The following is a 20,496-nucleotide window of genomic DNA, read 5'->3' on the forward strand; positions in this document are numbered from 1 at the left end:
CGTTTTATCTCCCCCCACTGTGTCATCAGTTTATATCGAAACAAGCAGGAGCTGATAACTATCCTCCAATCAATCTCCTCCGCTATCTTTATGCTCCCAATGTTATGTTGCAACTTGTGTTTACAGCCGCGCGTCAAGAATAAAATCATTTATTCCATAATAATAATAATAAAAATAAAAGAAATGAATGCCGTTCGATTTCTTTGTTTTGCAGATTAGAGTCATGGAAACGACGATGAAAAATAATTATTATATTTTAATGTTAAGCAATTATCACCGTAAAAGTAGCAAATGCTTGTGCCACTTTTATGATGGATATCGCAAACATCCTTCAAGTAGATTGGTGCCCATCAATCATTCCTCTCCTCCCATTACTCTCGCTCTTCCCTCCTCCCCGTTGTTGTTCATCATTTCCATTCCCCGCAGACCTCCCCCCTCGCCACCCACTCGCCGTGTAATCTCGGGGATTGTGTGGTCTCTTGGTGTGAGAGGTGATGGTACAGCAGGATGAACGTGATAATCTGCCACACTGGATTACAGCCTAATCTCTAATCTCTCTGGCCCTCCTCCGCCCCTGGGGACCACCTCCACCACGCCAATTTTATTAATCTGAGCCCGCCGCAGCAACGGCTTAGCTTTGCCCATTTTGATTTCCCAGCTTTCCGGTCGGCGCGCGTACAGCAGTCGGAGCTGAAACAATGGATTTGTTTGGAGGCAACGCTCGGAAGTGAATTCTGTGACCCCCGCACGCTCTATCGGAGGATTTAGCTACTGATGAGAGCGTTAATCCTTGGGAATGTGAGGATTCATCAAGAATAGTTGCTGTAGGGATGTCCCAGGTTGCCTGAATTGCAGCGGGTTGCAGTTTGGCTCGCACAGTCTCCGCATAAGTGCTGAACATGGGCTCCGACGCCATCCTATGTAATATCCATCAGAGCCGGTCCTCGGCGTGAAGGTTGCCGTGTCCTGCCTGACTCCATGACCTGGAACACTCACAATTAATGTCCCATGTCACGGGGGTTAAATTGCTGTTAGTAATTCCTCCGGCTAGTTGAGAGAAGGCCGAGTGGAGGAAGGCTATTCCAGTCACGTACTGGCTAAGAGGGAACATGATTAACCAATTACCTAGCCTTTCTAATAAATGAGTAATCAGTTCAAGGCTGATCTCCAGACTGATGTCTCTCCATCGCATCGGAACATTCTTTGTGCCGGGTGCGTTATGTATGCAAGGCGGAGTCCCGGCGCAAAGGAGGCTGATTGGAATTCATGGCAATGGATACAAAGTCTCAACATGTTCCAATCATAATGTTTAAACGCTCCTATTTACATTTCAAGAGGAAATTCGAGTCTTCCTACTATTTCAATAATTGTGCTCCTATTAAATCCTGTCGCCGAAAACGGTGGAGTGTCCTTTGAGGATTTCTATTTAATTAAGTTTGCAGGAAGAGAAAAACAGAAGTACAATGAGCGGAATATTCTATGGAACAAATGAGAGCGGTATGTGACCGGATGTGTGTTTTCCAGCTGCCCCTCATCTCTGTGTGTGTGTGTGTGTGTGAATGTGTGTGTGTATGTGTGTGTGTGTATGTTGTCTTGGCTCACTGATGTTTAATTAAGGTGGCTCAAAGTAAAAAGCCGGTTTCATAACCTATAAGCTATATAACCTATAGTTAATGTTAGCTTTCATGACTTTGAGAACGCAGACCTTCGACTTCCAGCACTTTTCACATCAATTCCCAGAGAAGAATATCACATCCATCGCTCAGGGCCACAGAGCAGCACATATTAAGGATGTAATACATGCATATTACAGCAAAGAGCAAAGCGAAACCACTTTTGGCAGCGTGTTGTCAACCAGCGGTGACAACTGGAGATGCTCTCTGTGCTGCTGAGATCCACTGCTAGCTCGAACTGTCACCATGCAGTTTGGGTTCAAATCACACGTTACACACAATATACAACATAAAATTGTATTTAAATGTATCAGATGCAACAACATACCATTTAACAATAATGCCATATGGAATAAGATTAATAACCGAGTAACCTGTTTTATAAAACAAAGTAATTGGCATTCGAAACTATGACTTGTGCTGTTAAAGTGGCATGGAAGCCTCCATTAGATGGAAATAACGTTTAAAGGCCGTCTGTCTGGCCCTGATGTATTTTTAATCGACTGATTTCTGGTCGTCCGTTAATTTAAATGTATTTAGGAGAGACACTAAAAATAGAAAAGTGTTGGCTGAAGTCTGCACGTGGGGCTACAGGTTGGCTTTAAAGATATTTAGTTGGCTTCATTTTAAATGCAGTGCAATTAAAACACATATGTGGACTTAAACACTGTGCAGATGGTTAAAGGAGTACTCGCATTGAACTGCTATTGCACTATTTTGGTATTTTTTTTAATGAAAAAACAGATTCCACTTTCTTCATGCATCCCTCGTCAAAAACCTGGCACTTACATTATCCACAATGCAACTCAACCGGCAACAATTCTGTCAGAGATTTCGTCGTGCTGTGCTAACAGTGGCTAATGTAGCCTCGAGCTGCTTGCGTCAAGAAGAGATGCGATGTTTTTTTTCCACCTTCAACACAAACAGGATTCATCCGACAAACCTGTTGATAACGACTGTTTATAACAACGACACATGCAGGTGTGCTTCCCGAGACCAGCACACACACACACGTTGATGTGTGAAATCTGGGAAGTTGCCCCTTGAGAATGAAAAAGATGTGACCTCAGATTTTAATGAAGCAGAGAAGGCAGCTCATGTCAAAACGTGATTATTTCACATGTACTACAAAAAGCCTGAAGTCAGATTTAAAAAAAAAATAAAAAAAACGGGCTGACCAGGATCAGACTGAAGCAGGGGGAAACGTTTTCATGGTAACTTGTGTCGGACTTATTCAAACCTCCTTCATGAAACAGAATTTCCTGAAAATAAATTAAAAGTAGCCCGGTTGTACTATTACTCTTGCTTTATGAATCGGCCCCCGCTGGTGTAAGTGCACACTTCCCTTATTGCTTTAAAAATGTCACATCCATTTTTAAAACTAAATTAAAAAAAAAAAAAAGGAGCCAAGCATAGTGTTTGAAATACTTGAAGCCAATATTCATTCAATAGATTTAACATACAAAAAGGGCAAACTACTGTATAACATGTGCTGTGTCGGCTCACCTTTGTCCCCGGCGTGCGTGTTTTCCGGGTTCAGTGTGTCCAGCAGGTGAATGGAGCTGGTGGGCCGGGTTTTGCTGCGGTCCTCCTGTTGATGATCCGCCGAGCTCAGGCCGTTCTCATACAGCTGGCTCTCGCCGTGCCGCAGATGCCAGGTCAGGCCTAACAGGTGGACCGCTACACACACACACACACACACACAAACAGCCAAAGGAAGTGAAAAGGCAGAAAGAAAACATCATTATTCAAGGCACGCAGGGAGGTGTGTCCGAACCTTCTTTAATGCTCATCTCACAGTTTTCACTCACTTTATGTGCTTAATAGTGCCCGTCAAGGCGGTGGACAATTAGTAAATACACACAGAACACACACACAGACACACACACACACACAAACTCTTAACACGTTCACGTCCACATGCCTACGTGAACACCAAACGTGGCAGCGGTGGGCAATTAAGGCAGATCTTCAGAGCCTGAGCCCAGGGCTGGTATTAAAGCGCTAACACAGTCTTTTATGCATGACTAATGATGCTTTGAAAGCTGCTGCCGATTCACAATCCATATGGGCCTTTTAAACAACAAAGGGTATGGGAGGATGGGAGGATACTGGATATCCCCTCCCACCCATAAAACTGTTTACTGGGACAACAATCCGGCACGCCGTTAAATAAAAAAACAACTAACACCTGGCCATTAAGGAAATTAATTAGCGCCTTGCAAGGCTGTCAATAAAATGTTTGGTAAAACATTCACCTTCCTCTGACCAATCACCGGGTTCCACTCATGTGTGATTGTACGCCGCCGCCGCTGCTGCTTTAGTTTTTTTAGCTTTAAAAAAAAAAAAGTTAATGCCCCTTCGCCGATGTGAGGGGGAACAAAGCAAACGCAATAAATCATTGCAGGTTTTCTCTCCTCTGACACATTCGGAACATCAAACAAAAGCAAAGCCTCAAATCACAAAGTTACTATGCGCTGGTGGCAGTCAGAGGATGGCTGCTGAATGCAGATCAAGGTAAGGAACTTCTAACGACTTCAAACATCTCCGCTGTCTGTCTTCTGTCTGCCGATTGCCGACACCCAGAAACAGCACTTGACATGCGCGTGCCGGCGCTCGACACAAAATGGCTGCTTAAGAAAAAACAAAATCTGCGATTAAACAGCGTGACCAACACAGACGCACGGGGGGGGGGTGCGGCGAAGCTCGCATGGAAGTGCGTGAAATGTACTTGCCGATAGTTTTAACGCGCGTGTGTGTGTGTCTGTGTGTGTGTGTGTGTGTGTGTGCGCCCTCACACTTACATGCTTGCCTGCACATCCTGCCTCCCCAACTGATGAAGAATACCTAATTAAAACTCCAGGTAGTTCAAAGACATTTTAAGGTTACTTTATGTTGCAGAAGCACTGGAAGAAGAAGAAGAAGAAGAAGAAGAAGAAGAAGAAGAAGAAGAAGAAGAAGAAGAAGAAGAAGGAAACACTTCCTCTGCAAAGCAAAGCTTCGATTGGCTTAGAGAGTTAATGCCAATGTTGGTCCTGTGTGCCACCCTGCCATCCATGGGGATCAGCATTTGAATACATCATACATTTGAACCCCCAGACTAGCCGCTTTGCCGCTGGTTGGGCGAGTTATCTGCTCATGCACAATATGAGCTCTTCTCTGCAGAACACTGCGACGACTGAGACCACGAGGGAGCCGCCATGCATCATTTAGTTCAGACTAATTGAACTGTCAGCCTGTGACGAGACCAGACACGGATGCGCGCAGAGTCTTCACCATCAATGTGAAGTTTCTTTTTTTTATTTTCAATTTAGTTATTTTCCCGTCATTGTAGTTTCCTTATTTTCATTTTTAGAAAGATGCATGTGTGTGTGTGTGTGTGTGTGTGTGTGTGTGTGTGTGTGTTGTGATGACTCATTCTGGTGATGAGGGAGACAGGGAGGGGGGGAGAAGTAAACTCAAGAATTGCACAATCAATTTCCTGGGTTTAGTCTCCGTCAACGTCCCTTCTGGTTGTCTGGTACGTCAGTACTCCGTCTTTAGCAGGCTGGTGGTAGAAGAAGCGGGCAGGTGGAGCGAAAGCGCACATGTTGAAGATGACATTTTGTTTACGCCGCTACGAGATTTAAAGACAATCCAGAGGAGATTCCCTTTAGACTACATCCCATTGTCAAGTCTCTTCTATTGGAACAAGAAAAAAGTTCAGAGTACAGCGCAGCTCTGACAGGTGTGTCTGCAAATGAATCAATACAAACCACGTTCCCCCCCTACTACTTGACCGCAAACACCTTTTTTTTTTACACTAGCACGACTTGCTCCTGTTTTGATGTATGCAGGCTCGTATCTGCGTCTCGTGGGCGTTACCGAGACCTGAAGCATTTAACGAGTCCAGTCTATTTCTTTTATTTTACGACAATATATTCGCGTAAACACGGTGTTGATGGCCAATAAAAGGGGCAATGAATACGTATATTCATTTACATTTTGCAACCACAGTGTGCTGCTCTCTGGCCCGGTCCTCGGGTTTTTTTGTTTTTTTTGAAACTCTTTTAACTTCACTTTTTTTCTCAGCAGTCGGGAAGCGCGACACAGAGTCTGCTCGGGTATTTAGGAGTGTTTTTTGCAGTGTTTAATCGTGGGTAAACTGTAAACTACAACCGCAGACTTGCTACCCACACATAGTGACACCCTTGAGCCAAAAGCACATGCATGTGTTGATGGAAACATAGGTCAGGAATGCCAGGCGTGGTGCGTGCCAGGTCTGAGGCCTCTCTGCGGCGATCAGAAGCTATAGCAGCTGAACTATCGCGGCCCCTACCTACCGGCTGTCTTTCCTTCAGCATACAGTTACAAATGAATACATGGAATGCTAATGGGTCCAGTGGGAGGGATGTGTGTGGGGGGGATACGCATTCACGCACGCCCACAAGACCGGACACGTAATCTCCTGCCAGACTTACGCATTGGCCGAGATAATTAAACATGAAATATAGTGTCGCAGCTACAAATGTAGGTTCGTAAGCTTCACCGGCGTTTGTGCTTGCGTTGTAATACGCGGTGGAGTGAAACAACCCATCATAGTTTCGGAAATTAGTCCGCGAGAGTGCTCGGAGAAGCTCAACAAGTTTTTCCTAAACGGAGACATTAGACATTTCCGCCATTCGGACTCTCGTGCTCCATTCTCTCCTCACGTCCTCTCGTCTGGATTGGTTTTCTCCCTCCCCCCTCCCCCGCCCTTTCCTCCCACCCCACACACACCTACGTCAGCCAAGTGTTAGCCTCTCCAGTAATAACTCTGCAGCGACAGTCCTCACTTCTCCTTCTCACCACTCCAGACCTCCTCAAAAGCCCCTCAGACCCCTACTTATCCTGCTCCTGCTCATCAGCCTCTCTCTCGGTCTATCCCGCTCTCTTGTTTTATGGCTGTTGACCTTTTGCTGGAACACTTAGCATCTAGGGCCACAGAGCACAAACACACACACACAAACACACACAGACACTAAGGCAAGGAGGGATAAGGACCTGGGCGCGTGATGAGGAGAGTGCAAGTTTGTGTGCATGCTCTTGTGCTTTCGAGGAGCTGATGTCCTCGCTGCAATATTAAGAGCAGCGATGGCATGTTTGTTGTTCTTCACTTGACCAAGTTAATTCTGGGTATTTAAAAAACGGAGTACTTATGGAGCCAAAAGCAAGGACGTCCAGGATTCTGCAGCCGAGAGTCTCATTCGACAGCTGGGGGTAGCAGGCAGTTGGAGCTCTTCCAAGGCTTGAAACTGTTGAATGGGCACAAACGATGAGCAACTGCTGAAGGTGAAGGTTTTTTTTTTTTTTAAATTGGCAAAAAAGAAAGAATAATAATCTAAAACAATCCTAACTCAAGGTCTACTTAATTGCTTTTTGTTATGCAAACGTGAAGATTTTCCTGAGATGTCACTGTTGTCATGAGATATAAAGTTGCCGGAAAAAAAGCCAGAGAGCTAAATGTCAAATGAGAAACTGCGTTAGTGTTCCTCCGGTTTGAGAAAAAGGTCAAATGTACAAGGATGTCCAGATTCTGTACAGGTCTCTCAAAATTGCTAATCGGAGCGTAAAAACAAGCGAGCAGCACGCAGAACGCTTGGCTTGAATACAAACCGGTTCCACGGATATATTCGCCCCCAGAGGCTCATCCGCCGTCAGGCCGATGGCTGATGGGGTCAAAGACAAAAGCGTATTTACAATAAAATGTCTTCTTTTTTGGGGGGGAAGAACATGCAGTATGCAAACAGAATAACTCAAAATACTGAAGGTATCAAAACTAGGTTAGAAACAAAACAACATTTATATTTCACAAAATGTCGACCGGCGCCGTTAAGTGGATTTTGTGTCTCCTTCTGGGTTAGAGTTAAATGAATTAAGCAACTGTGGAACATGCAGCATTGAATTTGCTGCAGCTCTGATTCTCGCCACTGACTTCTTTTTTAGCAACGGATTTAATTCGGGATTATGGGTATTGTAGTATTTAGAGCCATCTGTTGTACAAAACACGATTTCTCACAATCACAAGTTGGAATAATCCAAACTGATGATAATAAACCTAGCAGGGTATCATTAACGTGTTCAGAAAGCTCTAGTTTGTTCCTTAGTTTAAGACGAAGATATTTATTGGCCAGCTGATTATATGGAAACCGACGGGAAAGGAAGAGTGTATAACAAGTCCCCAGGTGAAGTGAAACTGGGGACGTTGCAGTTATGCGGCTCGCGTCTCGACCACTTGGCCACCGGTACGCCGGGTGTTTCCGTAATTGGGAACATTCACAACATCATTAAAATAAAAATCTAAAATGAGAATGTTCAGTCGCCCAAAAAAATAAATAAAGATAGACCTCAAGAATCAGCGGTTCCCCTCACTTCTCGGTTTATAGGATTTCATAAATTTTTGATCCCTTTGCGTGGCCCACTACACACACACACACACACACACACACACACACACACACACACACACACACACACACACACACACACACACACACACACACACACACACAGCACGCAGTCAGTTATGCCAGCAGCATGCGCTCAGCGTGAACCTTCACTCTCACTCGCTTTTCTTTCTGCCTATCCATCTCTCTCTCTAGTGTCCATCTTTCTCACCGCTCTCCAAAAAAAAAAAACACAGAGACCTCATCACACGTTGGGGGGGGGGAAGAGGGAGAGAGAGAAAGAGAGCGACTCAGAGTGAGTCCAGTCATTATAATGGGAGCGGCAGCAGCAGCAGTGGCGGCGGCAGAATGGCGACAGCGAGCAGCAGTGCAGCGAGCGAACAGGCCGAAACCCTCGCCGCGCATGAATCATTGATCAGTGTGACAGTGAGATGACTGCCAGAGGTAATAGGACGGCACAGCTGTGAAGGGGGTGGGGAGGGGTTTCGGTGCCGAACACTCGCTGTCGGCTTCCCCGCCGAGATGTGCGCTCAAGACGTGGCGGGCTGAGGAGAACGGCGCGGGGCGTAGGGGAGAGGGACTGAGGCAGTTAAGTAGTCGGGGAGAGAGGCGCGCTTGATGTGGCTTCCTCGGGCTTACTTAAACTACTATGGGGGAGAAATAGGAGAACAGAAGGATCCGAGCTGGTGGAAATTTGCGGATGAAGTTAGCAAGGCCCGTCGTGATAACAGCCTCTCCATTGCGCTTCTTGTTCACAAACAGCTGGAATGCAAAAGGCGTACGGATGGCAAGCCGTATCTTCGTCCTTTTTTCTCTGCGATTGTAATAAATGGCGACCCTGAATCAGTAAATTCTTTCTAATGCTCGCTCCAGACGGGCAGGTTTCTGTGACTTTTTTTTTGTTGTATTTTTTGAGGAGGTGGTAGAAGAGATAGCACAAGCTCGCAGTTGCGGCTGCAGTTGCTGCCACTATTGTTGTCGACGTCAGGCATGTGTGGGTCTCCAGATTAGATAGAAATGATTGCGGGCTCCAGTGATGATTAGGTTTCACACTCGTGGTGGGAGAAAGAGTAGGAGATGGAGAAAGGAAATTGTGTGTGTGTGTGTGTGTGTGTGTGTGTGTGTGTGTGTGTGTGTGTGTGTGTGTGTATGTGTGTGTGTGTGTGTGTGTGTGTGTGTGCATTCCCGTTAAATGCCTGCGTTACACTGCATGCCGTTATCTGGTGTTTGTAACAGTGCCGAGTTGGGCTGCAGGACACAATGGGTGAGATTGACTGTGAATATACTGTCTTATCGATAGCTATTACAGCCGAGGTAACACCGCAGTCGGTTAAAAATGATTTATCAATACTCTCACGCGAGCGGAAACACAACCAAGCTGGATTGCCAAGTTCTCTTCGCTCGTGCAACATCGCAAATGCCCGTCAACTACACTCTGACTACCAAAGACTACAGCCCGGCAGCGAGCGCATTCAAGAGCATCAGGCTGTCGATTTAGCGTGTAGTTTAGCATGTACAGTGAAAGCAATTTCTCATCCCGAGTTCTGCATGGCTGTGTCAGCCTCTAGCTAAGCTGCAACTTCTGAGGGATGGGTGAAAGAAACGCAGAGAGAGGAGGAAGGGCAGGAGGGGGGGAGAGATAAAAAAGACGCAAGGAGGTGGAGAGAAGGTAGTCAACAACAAAAAAAAGGAGCAGAGAGACAAATGGGGCAAACAAGTGTGAAGGAGAGTGAAGGAGAGGGACTTCAGAGACAATAAAACAAATCGGTGTCTAAGTCAGCGTTAGAGTAGAGACTGAGAGCGTCTGCCCTCCCGCCTTTTTTTTCACCACGTCGGCCCTCGCTCCACTCTGACAGACGAGAGGCGCTAAAGTGTTTCCCTTACTGCCCTCCACAAACCCCCTTGAAAGCTACTAATACCACTGTCATCACTGTTTATGTGTGTGTGTGTGTGTGTGTGTGTGTGTGTGTGTGTGTGTGTGTGTGTGTGTGTGTGTGTGTGTGTGTAAGAGTTTGCTGACATTTACTTGTGTACAAGTGTGTGTGTGCGTGTGTGCGGCAAGGGCACTGCACAGTGTCTCGTCTGATGTAAACCTCAGGACCGGTCGTCGGTGTGACCTTGCTAATCTGGAAATGGGAAGTCCTGTTTTGGATGAGAAAAAAAAAGGGATGAAATGACAGACAGAGGGATAAAGGCAGAGAGGAGGTGGTGACACACTTCTTTGAGTGATGAGATTTGCTGTGTATCCGGGTGTGTATATACCAGCGACACTCGCCGTCACTGTCATCTAGTTAGTCACGGTAGCGACAGCGCACCAAGTACACAGATCTGCTTCCTGCGTCTCTCTGTTGTTCTTTCATTTCTAATCACGCCCACTCTCTCTTCCTGTCAGAGGCCCCCCCAAACCACCACCTCTCTCTCTCTCTCTTTCGTTCTCTCTCCCTCACTGTCTGTCTGTCTCCCACTCGCTGTCTTACTGATCTGGTCCTTTACTGAAAGCTGACTCATGTTACAACAGACAGAATAGTGTTAAATGAGGAGGGGAGCGGCGCCATGTTAGATCCCCCTCCGGCACTGAGAGCTAAAACAACTGCAGAAAAAAAAGGAGCAGCGACTCAAAGCTGCCGTTCAGTCACATACATATACTCCATTTCCGTGCGTTTTTTTTGTGAGTATGCGTGAGTAACATTGAGGGGGATGAGATATAAAAAAAATAAAACAATAAAATGTGTCTGAGTTGGACGCGGAGTAAGAGCATGTACTTGCCTGTTGAACTATCGAGGCTGTTTTCATTGCAGCCTCTCTGACCTTCTGGAGACATTTTACCAAAAGGGCTCGCTCGCTATTCAGAGCTTTCTGACCAAGTCTAGCCATTTAAAGCAATTTTACCAAAGGCTCCTGCAGCTGTTAGGGCAGTTTTAGCAAAGGCCAGCGGGTTTCTCAGAGCTGAATCAGACGACCGAAATAGAGGACCGAAAACAAAGAGAAGCTGGACCAATCAATACAGACCCCAATGAGGCATGAAGCAGCATGGCTGAAAGAAGCTGGGGGTGAGGAGGACACACACACACACACACACACACACACACACACACACACACACACACACACACGGTCCTTATCACAAAGTTACCCACACACTTTCATGTGCACACACACACACACACACACACACACACACACACAGGCATGTAAGGGGCACTGTTTGTTGTTTGTTTTTTTTTTTACAGATTTTCAACCGACATTTTGTCAAAGGAGCAGTTTTTTCCACCATAAATTTCTGTCCTCATGCACCCCAAATATGTTGTTTTCTTTTCTGCAATAACACTGAACACCCCACTTTACAGTAAACAAGATCAGGAAAAGGCTTCCAACGAATAGAAAGTGAAGAGAAAAATGAGGACGAAACACAAATGTGTTGCTGGTTACGGAGCAAACATGGAAGAAAATAAAAATATTAAAACAATAATTTTAATAATCTGGTGTTACAATAACAAAAACACAACAAAAATGTATAAACTAGAAACTGAAAATAATGAGCCCTTGCATGTAGAGTGCACACACACACACACACACATCACCCACAGACAAGAACACACACATCGTGAGTCAAGGTGAAAAGCCCGCTCAGTGTGAGCTATAATTATGGAACAGATTAAAAACATCTGTTGAGACAAAGAAAATAAAGGAAAATACACGACGGCGCACTGTGATTGAGTCACAGCGCGTGTGACAGCATTTTCTTGTTTTTGTGTTCCGACTCAACTCTGCCGAGCTCCGAATAGAAAGGGTTACAGTTCCCAGACCGGACTGGAAACAGGTTGCAGCAGCCAATCTCACCCGCTCAGCATTGCTGCTGAGTAGATAATTGGTTGCCAATTGCCCTTCCTTGCACGAGAAAGAGGGCCGCCGCTGATTCCGGGCGAACCAGACGACCACCGGCTCTCCGAGAACCTTGCAGTGGCTTCATGCGGACCGCCATCGTCGGAGTCGGCCACCATTTGGACACCCCCCCCCCCCCTTCCTTCGCTCAATCGCACCAAATTGCAATCCGGTTTCTGTCCACTGAGGCCATTATCATCTCAGCTTGGTAGTTTTTCACAATTTTGCATTCATTGGATTGTGCTCTTTACCGCCTACCGCATATCTTCAGGGACTGATGTCGCTAAATGTTTGAGGAGTCTTGTGAAAGCGTTTCTTCCTACTCAGTGCAGCCTTCGCAAAGTACAGTATGTGCGCGATGGCCTGCAGACTGTGCTGACTGATTGCACTCAGGGCACAGCTCAGACTGAATAAAAGTGGAAGATCTTCAGTGGAGTGAATCAGCACATTTCAAGCTTTTCCAATTCACTGTCGACTTGGGACCATCCTCGTATTTTGGTCTTTTCTTCCACATGGCTTTGTTGAAAAAGGCTTCGCTTCTTTGTTCCCTGCACCCCATCTTTCTGTTGGGACTCTTCCTTAATTACTTTGCACATAAAGAACCAAATCTGATTCTTTTGGAAAAAAAAAGTTTTATAAAATATGAAATACTGTCCTATTTCTGATACTCTGTAGTTGAAATGTTCGTAATAGCTACAGCAGCAAAGTCCTGATTTACTGCGGGCACTTTTAGCTAAAAGGAAGAAGAAGAAAAAACGCTCCAACCACCAATATATATATATATAACATATACCAATGTTTTTTCACCTCTATTCCCAGGGAAGATGCTATAGTGTGTTTACTGAAACACTGCAACGAGAGCCAGGAGCACTGATGCTGAAGATGGACAGAGCTCGCTGGCTGTATGGCAAGTGAGGAAGCGGTGCTGGATCATTACCAGCCTCGGACCAAAGAAGCCCTTATGTTTGACAGTCGGGGTGAGGAATACGACAATACATACTGTGAAACTAAGTACACTTGTCTCCAGTAAGACCTGTGGTTAAACCATTGAGGCAACGGCAGCCACCACTACCTCTCGACAACGGCGGCCTCAATCCGAGACGCCGTTTACACGACATCTCCTCTCGGGGACCCTGCACGGCCAGGAATGTGTTTTCTAATCGACGGATCGAGGACGCCGGTCGTTGTCTTGTCAAGGGGACAACACAGTTCTGATACTCTAAGTGATGCACAGTTTTTGTTCACTTGTCACCAAGACGACAGGTCTTTTTCCACAGTGGACATTTTGACACATCATTGCAGGAAAGTAGAGGTTACTAACAATAACAATAATGACGGCTCCGATCTATTCAAGTGTCCCAGTGGGCCGCGACGGAGTGACAGACAGTGAGTCGGCGGCGCGCACGGCACCGGCTCCCTATGAACCTGCAGCGTCGAAATGGAAGTCATCCATCAATAATGTAATTTTTTTGCTTTTCCCGCGGCGAGTCCAAACATCTGACCGAGTCTTAGAATTGGTTTTTGATTCTGCGGTGAGTCTTAATCTACTGTGACTCGAGTATACATCTGAGATGAGGTCCGGGCGCATCATCTTCCATAATAACTGTCTCCAATGGTGGGCGACCTGCCGCTGCCTGATCTGCGGTAATGCATCAAAGTTTTTCCTCACATACTCTTCGCCTAAAGTGAACCTATCATCTAATAATATCACCGTTTAAAAAAAAAGAAAACATGTACCCGCTATAAAAATGCAGCATCCATCCGCCCTCAACTCCACACTCCTCTGCTCTCCTCCAGTGTTTGCTACTTGGTCACAAGATTTGGAAAAACTTTTCAGAGCCCTTGAGTGCTTTTAAAAGATGTACAGTGTATGTAAATATGTATAAAAGTGCAAGAAATCAAGCAACTCTTTGGGCAAACACCAGCTACTTTCATAAGGCTGCTCGCCCATCCACATTACAGCTGCTCGTTATGCACGTTCAGAGCCAGGTTCAGTCAACCGACCAGGCAGTAAACGTAGATTAACTTTGTGTGAGCTAGTGTGATGAAGCACCGATCACCAGTCACAATCGTTTCCCTCAGTCCCCCCCCCCCCACTCCTTCAGACACACACACACACAACAAATTGAAGGCCTTTTCTTGGCTATATTTAGAAGTAATTAAAAACTAATTGTTAATTTAGTTTGCCCTCTTTTTTTCTACTTTCCAAAACTGCTTGGGCTTTCTGTCTGGATCTCATAAATAGACCCAATCCCAGTCCAAACAGATGTCCACAGCCAACAAAACGAGCAGACTAGAGCTGTGACCGTTATCGTGGGTTGGCTTAACCGAAAGCAGATAATATCACATAGCTTAGCTAATATCTCACCTTTCCTCTGACAGAAACGTTCCTCTCTTTTGCTTCTCGTTTCCCTCTTCCTCCTCTCTTTTCCTGCTAATTAGCAGACTTAATGCAACATCGTCGCGGCTAACGCTAGCTAAATACGCCATGGAATACGTACAGTCAAATCAAACCTTAACGTAGGTACAGACCGAACCATTTGCATCCTAACAGGGGGGTTCCAGCTGAAAGAGAGCAGCCATTTTCTTTCTGCTCTTGCTTCCTAATTCTGTCAAACACCTAATAAAATGTTCAGCTGTTGTTAATTTATGTACATGAATTACTTATAAACCTGGAACTGTGGAGAAAACAAACCTAATTTAGCATAAGTCTTTTGATGGCCACCTACAGCTTACGGCTGTTCCACTAATATTCTCCTTTTTATTTTTGCTCTAACAGCAAAAGCAATTCAGATGTATACTAATTAGAAATTTTCATTTAAAAATATGCTGCTTCCATCACTGCTTTCCTGGTGTCTAAGGCAAGATCTTCCACAATTTGTCCACCTCACAAGGTGGTTAAGGATTGACAAGAGTGTTTATAAATATACATCACTGCCAATAGCCCATAGGTTGTGCTCACATTAGCGCAGCGATAGTGACAGCAGGCTGCAGCAAACGGCGGTGTTTACACACAACCTCTTGTGCGACTGTCGGAGGAGGCAGCAGCTGAAAGGGTGAAGAAATATTATATTTCCCATTGCGTTCCGTCTGTGCTCTCTGCGGTCACACATGGTCTCTCCCAAAAATGACACAATGTGTGGATTGTTTGATATTATTTGCAAACGTTAGCTTTTGTCGACATCCTTTGCTTCAGCATCGTTGTCTTCACGGAATTGGACGAGGCCTTGTGTAGATCTTAGGAGTTGTTTGTCTCCCAGTGTTTCTGTGAAATGAAGGGCTAGTAACAACGCTCCAAGGTCTCCTAAGATCCTTATAGCAGTACACATTTTTTGTTAAATGTGAGTGTGTGTCTGAGAAAACGTCTTCTTGCCATAATGTATCGTTGGCGTAATGTGCTACTGAGATCCCAGTTGTAATTTTTCAACTTGTTAGCTGGCGTGGTCAGCACCAAAGAATAGAACAAGCACTTAATTCATTATAAGCTATAATCAGCGCGGAGCCTTGAGACAGACCGGGCTGGCGAGGACGTTTGGAGGAGAAATCCAGCTCAAGAGGGAGCGGCTTAAGCACAGTTATTCTCGTTCTAGCCACCAAGCACACAGCCTGTTATTTGAGATTCCTGATCAATTAGTTTGTGGATTAACAGATTGATCCTATATACAATCTAAACCGTAAAATGCTTGTTTTGTCCAACAAACGGACCGAAACCAACCAGCTGTTCAGTTTACAATGAGATAAATTATCACATTGTCACCATTACTCACATTGGCAAGCAATCACAATGGTTCATCTTTCATCTGTGGATCAATTAATTTGAGCCAGTTCACTAATGAGTAAAATCGTTTCAGGTTTATCGTCGGCTACACATTACATAAACATTCAAACTGAAAAACAATTGCCTGATTAATCAATTAGTGGGTTGACAGAAAATAAATACAATTATTTTGATAATCAGTGACTCATTGGTGTAATTTGGCGAGCAAAAAAAAAAAGTCAAATATGTGCTGTTTTCACTTATAATCTTGTGAAGTCAACATCTTTGGATTGTTTGTTGAACACAACAAGACATTTGAAGGCATCACCTCGGGCTCCGAGGAACCAAAACAATCTGCTGATTTATTGATAATGGGGACGATCATCATTGCAGCTCTAATGAACACACAGACGCAACACACACATGCACACACTTTTTCCCGTTCCGAGTGTACTCAGTTTGACCCCCTGTGAATAATGGCCGACTTTTAAGGCAGATGCTTTGAATTGCCATCAAACTGTGAGAGCGGATTTACTGAAAGAAATAGCGTGAAAGTAATGAACTTAAAGCCACTAACGACTCATTTGGTGCTTTATGGAACCTCCAGGACCCCTGAAGCAGCACGTATTGCACAACACAACCATAAAGAAGATCTTAGCTTAAAGTGTATGCCGCTTCCTCACACGTCTTCCTCTCTTTGTACGTCAACGGTTCATCTCTCCCATCCGACATTAAATATGCCGTTAACTGGAATCCACTTTCATATGCGTTTGTCAATCCTGTGTCTTTGTTGTTGCAAAAAAAAAAAATACAAAAAAAAAAAAAAGTACAATGCGTCGCCATGTGTGCAAGTGAAATGTGATGATTATTTGATTGCGGGGCGCTTTTGAGTTTGCTCATTTCGATGCAGATCAGAAGCTTCTCCCTGTTGCCATAGAGATGATTATCTTTCATAACTGACACATCCCGCCCTCTCCTCATATTTGATTCAACAACCCGGGGTTGTAACTGTTTAAAACAGCAAGACATTCATTAATGCAGAAAATACTCTAATTAGCTCCGTTTTTTTTTTTTTTTTTTGATCATGAACATGATAGAGCAATAGTAGGGAGGTAGTTGGGTTTTTTTTTTACGGAGGCAGAACTCAAATGAGGCTTGGAATAGTAAAAATGAGTTACTGGAAGAGTTTGTCAGTAGCAATATTCTTCAAGATTACAGATGCAATCTTAATCTGTCCTCTATCTCTCCTTAAATGCCCCGTTCGCTATCATAATGCCTGCTGCTCATATCTGATGGCCGTGTTGTGCTTAATAACAAGCCACGACTGCAGGAGGGAGGGGTACGTTGGGAGATAAACAAATTAACAAAGCTATTCGCAGGCCCCGCAGCACCAGGGGGGCATGGGAGGAGAGGAAAGAGGGCAGTAAAGACAGAGAGGAGGCCTGCCTTAGCTAATCACAACAGGGGGCATACAGTGCGCTGCAATCACTTAGGCACAGCATTATCTCTGCAATCACGCATCCTCCTATTATTGTGCTAATTGGAAACCTTAATTTGAGACATAATATTATTGCCTCATCATTTGCCCGGTTACTCTTCCACCAAGTTAATAAACATGCAACTTGCACAAAGAGCATAATAGTTTCCCGGCATGAGATCCGAGGTGCGTCCCGAACTGTCAAAAAAAAAAAAAAGGAATCATCAACGTCAGATGTGTTCAATGAACGATGACCTCGCCGCTACACCATACGGGTCTTGTACCGCACCTCCGCTTCGCACGAGGGCGCTTCTTTGCACGCCGAGAAGTGTAAAGTTTGGCCGAGCGTCGCGAGAAGAGATGGAGAGTTGGCCAAATGTAACAGCTGCTCTACCACGATTTCCTCCAAAGGAGGAGATGCATCTCCGGCATTCTGAAACGTCGGCCTCCGGCTTGGCACGACTGTAAAGGAATATGTCTTCTTTTTTTTTATGTTGCGAATGTCTTAATTCAGGAAGCGCCATCCGCTGTATCACGCCGACAGATAACACACACTGACAGATAATACACACGAAAAGTTAATGGAAGTAGTAGAGACTTTTTTTGCCATCTGTCAGTCCATCCATGGTTTTTTGTTTTTTTTAGATTAATCCATTAATCATTAGTCTTTAAATGTAAGAAAATAGTGTAGGAGGGGAATCTAAGATCACGCAGTCTTATTGCTGTCATGTCTGATTGACACTCCAAAACGCTGAAGATATTTGCATCAGAGAAAGAAAATTAAAAGCCTGAAATGTTTAATTATCTGTTGAAGGTCAAATCAAATGCAAGAAAAAAGGATATACATGAATAATAATTATAAAATGAAACAAGAAGCGTATTGTTATTTGCCGAGAAACGTCTTCAGTGGGAAAGTAGTCCAAATTAACAACCGCCTGGCGAGGTTCAGCAGAATAACCTGCAGGAGCTGATTATATTTTGAATAAAGGATAATCCATTATCATATTTTCAACACTGCTCGAATAAGATAATGAATTCCGTTTCTTATTGTAATGACTATGATGGTAAGAATTAATATTCAATGAGAGCCTGATTTAATGAGAGACTCAAAATCAATAGAAAATCAGCATGGCTGTTATTTGATGAAGATGAAAAAGAGCAAAACTACTGGGGAGAACGATTTTTTTCCCCCTCTCTTCTCATCCAGTGAGTGCATGTTAATGAATTCGCCATTATGTAATGAGGGAACCTAATCATCTGGTGGCTCGTGTCTCAACCTCTCCCCTTAGACAAAGACATTAAGTCCACGGCCACTTTAATCTTGCCATTTGGATATCTTTGATGTACCAGGCTAACTTATCATCTGCGCTTATACATCCCATACGTCTTGACGCGTTTCGGCGTGGCGATGTCAACATGGAGATCGATCATTGCCGAGCAGGAGCGGAGCATGACACCAATTAAAAGGTGATGTCGTCTCCGAGTCATCACTCACACTCCTCACTAATGCACTAATTACCGGGGCCGGGACATTAATGGAATAGCGCGATTCAGCCGGGGGATTAATCTGCATGGATTCCGGAGCGTGCGCGTGTGTGACGTCTGTCTGCGATGTGTGTTCGTGTGTGATTAATGCAAACCCCCGCCCCTCCCTGTCTGCTCCGATGTGACCTTGAGCACCGCCATAGGAGGGGAATTAACCGGCCGGGTGGAGGGTTGGGATATCTGGCCAGGGAGGAGGGGGTGGGGGCGAGTTGGGAAAACGATGTGCTGAGGCGGAGATTCGGGGCCAAGTTTGACGATGGCGCAATCGGAGGGGATCAATGAAGAAATTGGGTATTTGACTTTGACGGACTCTGCTGATGGTCGTCCAGCATGCGGAACGAACCCCTGAAACTTTCTTGAATTAAAAGATCCGAATGTTGAATTAGTACAAGCCCTAAAAAAAACTGGACTTCCTCCAAGTTCGTGAGGACAACGTGTCGGCAGTAAAAGTCAAAAGCGGAAGGAAGTCTGCACCCTTTACACTGCTGCCAATGTGCATTGTGATCAAATAAGATAAAGGGCAATATTAAAGAAACAAATATAAAAAAAATTTAAAAAATTTAAAATGCACGGACAACCTGGTATGTCATGGATTGGATAGATTAACAAATAAAAGTAACAAGGCCGAAATGAAGGTAGAAAGATAAGGTGTGTGTTTGTGTATATGTGGGTGTGTGACTGAAAAACAATGAATGAGTTAGTGCTTTCCTGGATGTGTGTATTCATCTCGGAGTAATGGCCAGATTTGTGCACTTTAGGACCAGGATAGCTAATTTGCAATTCAGTCTTTCCTACAGAAGTTCACATTTAGAATACATAACCCGCTGTGTTTAAAGCCAACTCCTTCAGAGTAAGTAGTGGTAGTACATTTTCAGAAGTCCCGCTTTGATCCTCATTGATCTTCTCACCTCTTTTGTGTTTTTTTTTTTTGTTCCTGTATTTTTTACCCTTTAAAGAACACTGCATGTGTGCAAAAATCCCTGTTTGTCTCTGTATATTTTAGTGATTCTTTGTTAATGAATAAGTCAGCGTCTTGACAATCCTCCTAATTAACTGCGCCCCCTCCAGCCAACTGAAAAATGTCGATAAAAAAAATAAATAAATCACAGCAAACAAAAGCAAATCTTCCCGTGCGGCTACGTGAGGCCGCGGCGGCGGCGCTCGATGGCGCGGACGCGTGCCGTGACTCACCGATGACGTAGGTGAGCAGCAGGGCCAAGGTGAGAGTGAGGAGCGACGCAGACAGGGCCGTGCACTTCCAGTTGCAGCAGCGGTGAGGCTTGTTAAAGGTAAACAGCGGCCTGGTCACGCTGCTCCTCGGGAGAGGCCGTGGCGGAGGGGAGTACACCGTCCCGGAGGTCAGCGGGTAACCCTGCCCCGCCCCCGACAGCAGAGCCGAGGATCCAGAGCCCTGCTTGAACAGGAAGTGTCTGCGGGAGGAAGACAAAGAGGGAATTTAGCGACTGTTCGATAATCCCCTCCTTCTTCGGTTACCGCCGCTATGCCTGTAAATCATATCAGAAATACTTTATTGATCCCGGAGGGGAAATTAATTAATTGTGAGATGTTCCAGTTAGCATACAAATAGGCTTATTTATATAAACATAGAGATACATATGCAAAATGTGTGTGTTGCACTATAATATATAACAACAACACAATCTGTAAAAAAAAAAAAATACGTAAAAATAGAAATAGGAAATATGTGAAAATATGTATAGCACAAGATAAAATAGT

General features: G+C 44.7%; 1 protein-coding gene across 3 annotated transcripts in view; it reads right to left on the minus strand.

Moving 5' to 3' along the window:
- tenm1 (teneurin transmembrane protein 1) overlaps window positions 1-20,496 on the minus strand; it is a 165,157-nt gene that overhangs the window by 85,133 nt on the left and 59,528 nt on the right. For all 3 annotated transcript variants that reach the window (XM_068583575.1, XM_068583566.1, XM_068583583.1), the window contains 2 exons: window positions 19,951-20,189; window positions 3,180-3,353 (listed from right to left, as the gene is read on the minus strand). In XM_068583575.1, coding sequence (XP_068439676.1) covers window positions 3,180-3,353; window positions 19,951-20,189 — 413 coding nt within the window. The remainder of the gene's footprint in view (window positions 1-3,179; window positions 3,354-19,950; window positions 20,190-20,496) is intronic.

This window comes from Clinocottus analis, unplaced genomic scaffold (genome assembly GCF_023055335.1).
Source record: "Clinocottus analis isolate CAN_PGR_092001 unplaced genomic scaffold, fCliAna1.0.p SCAF_10, whole genome shotgun sequence".
Lineage (NCBI taxonomy): Eukaryota > Metazoa > Chordata > Actinopteri > Perciformes > Cottidae > Clinocottus > Clinocottus analis.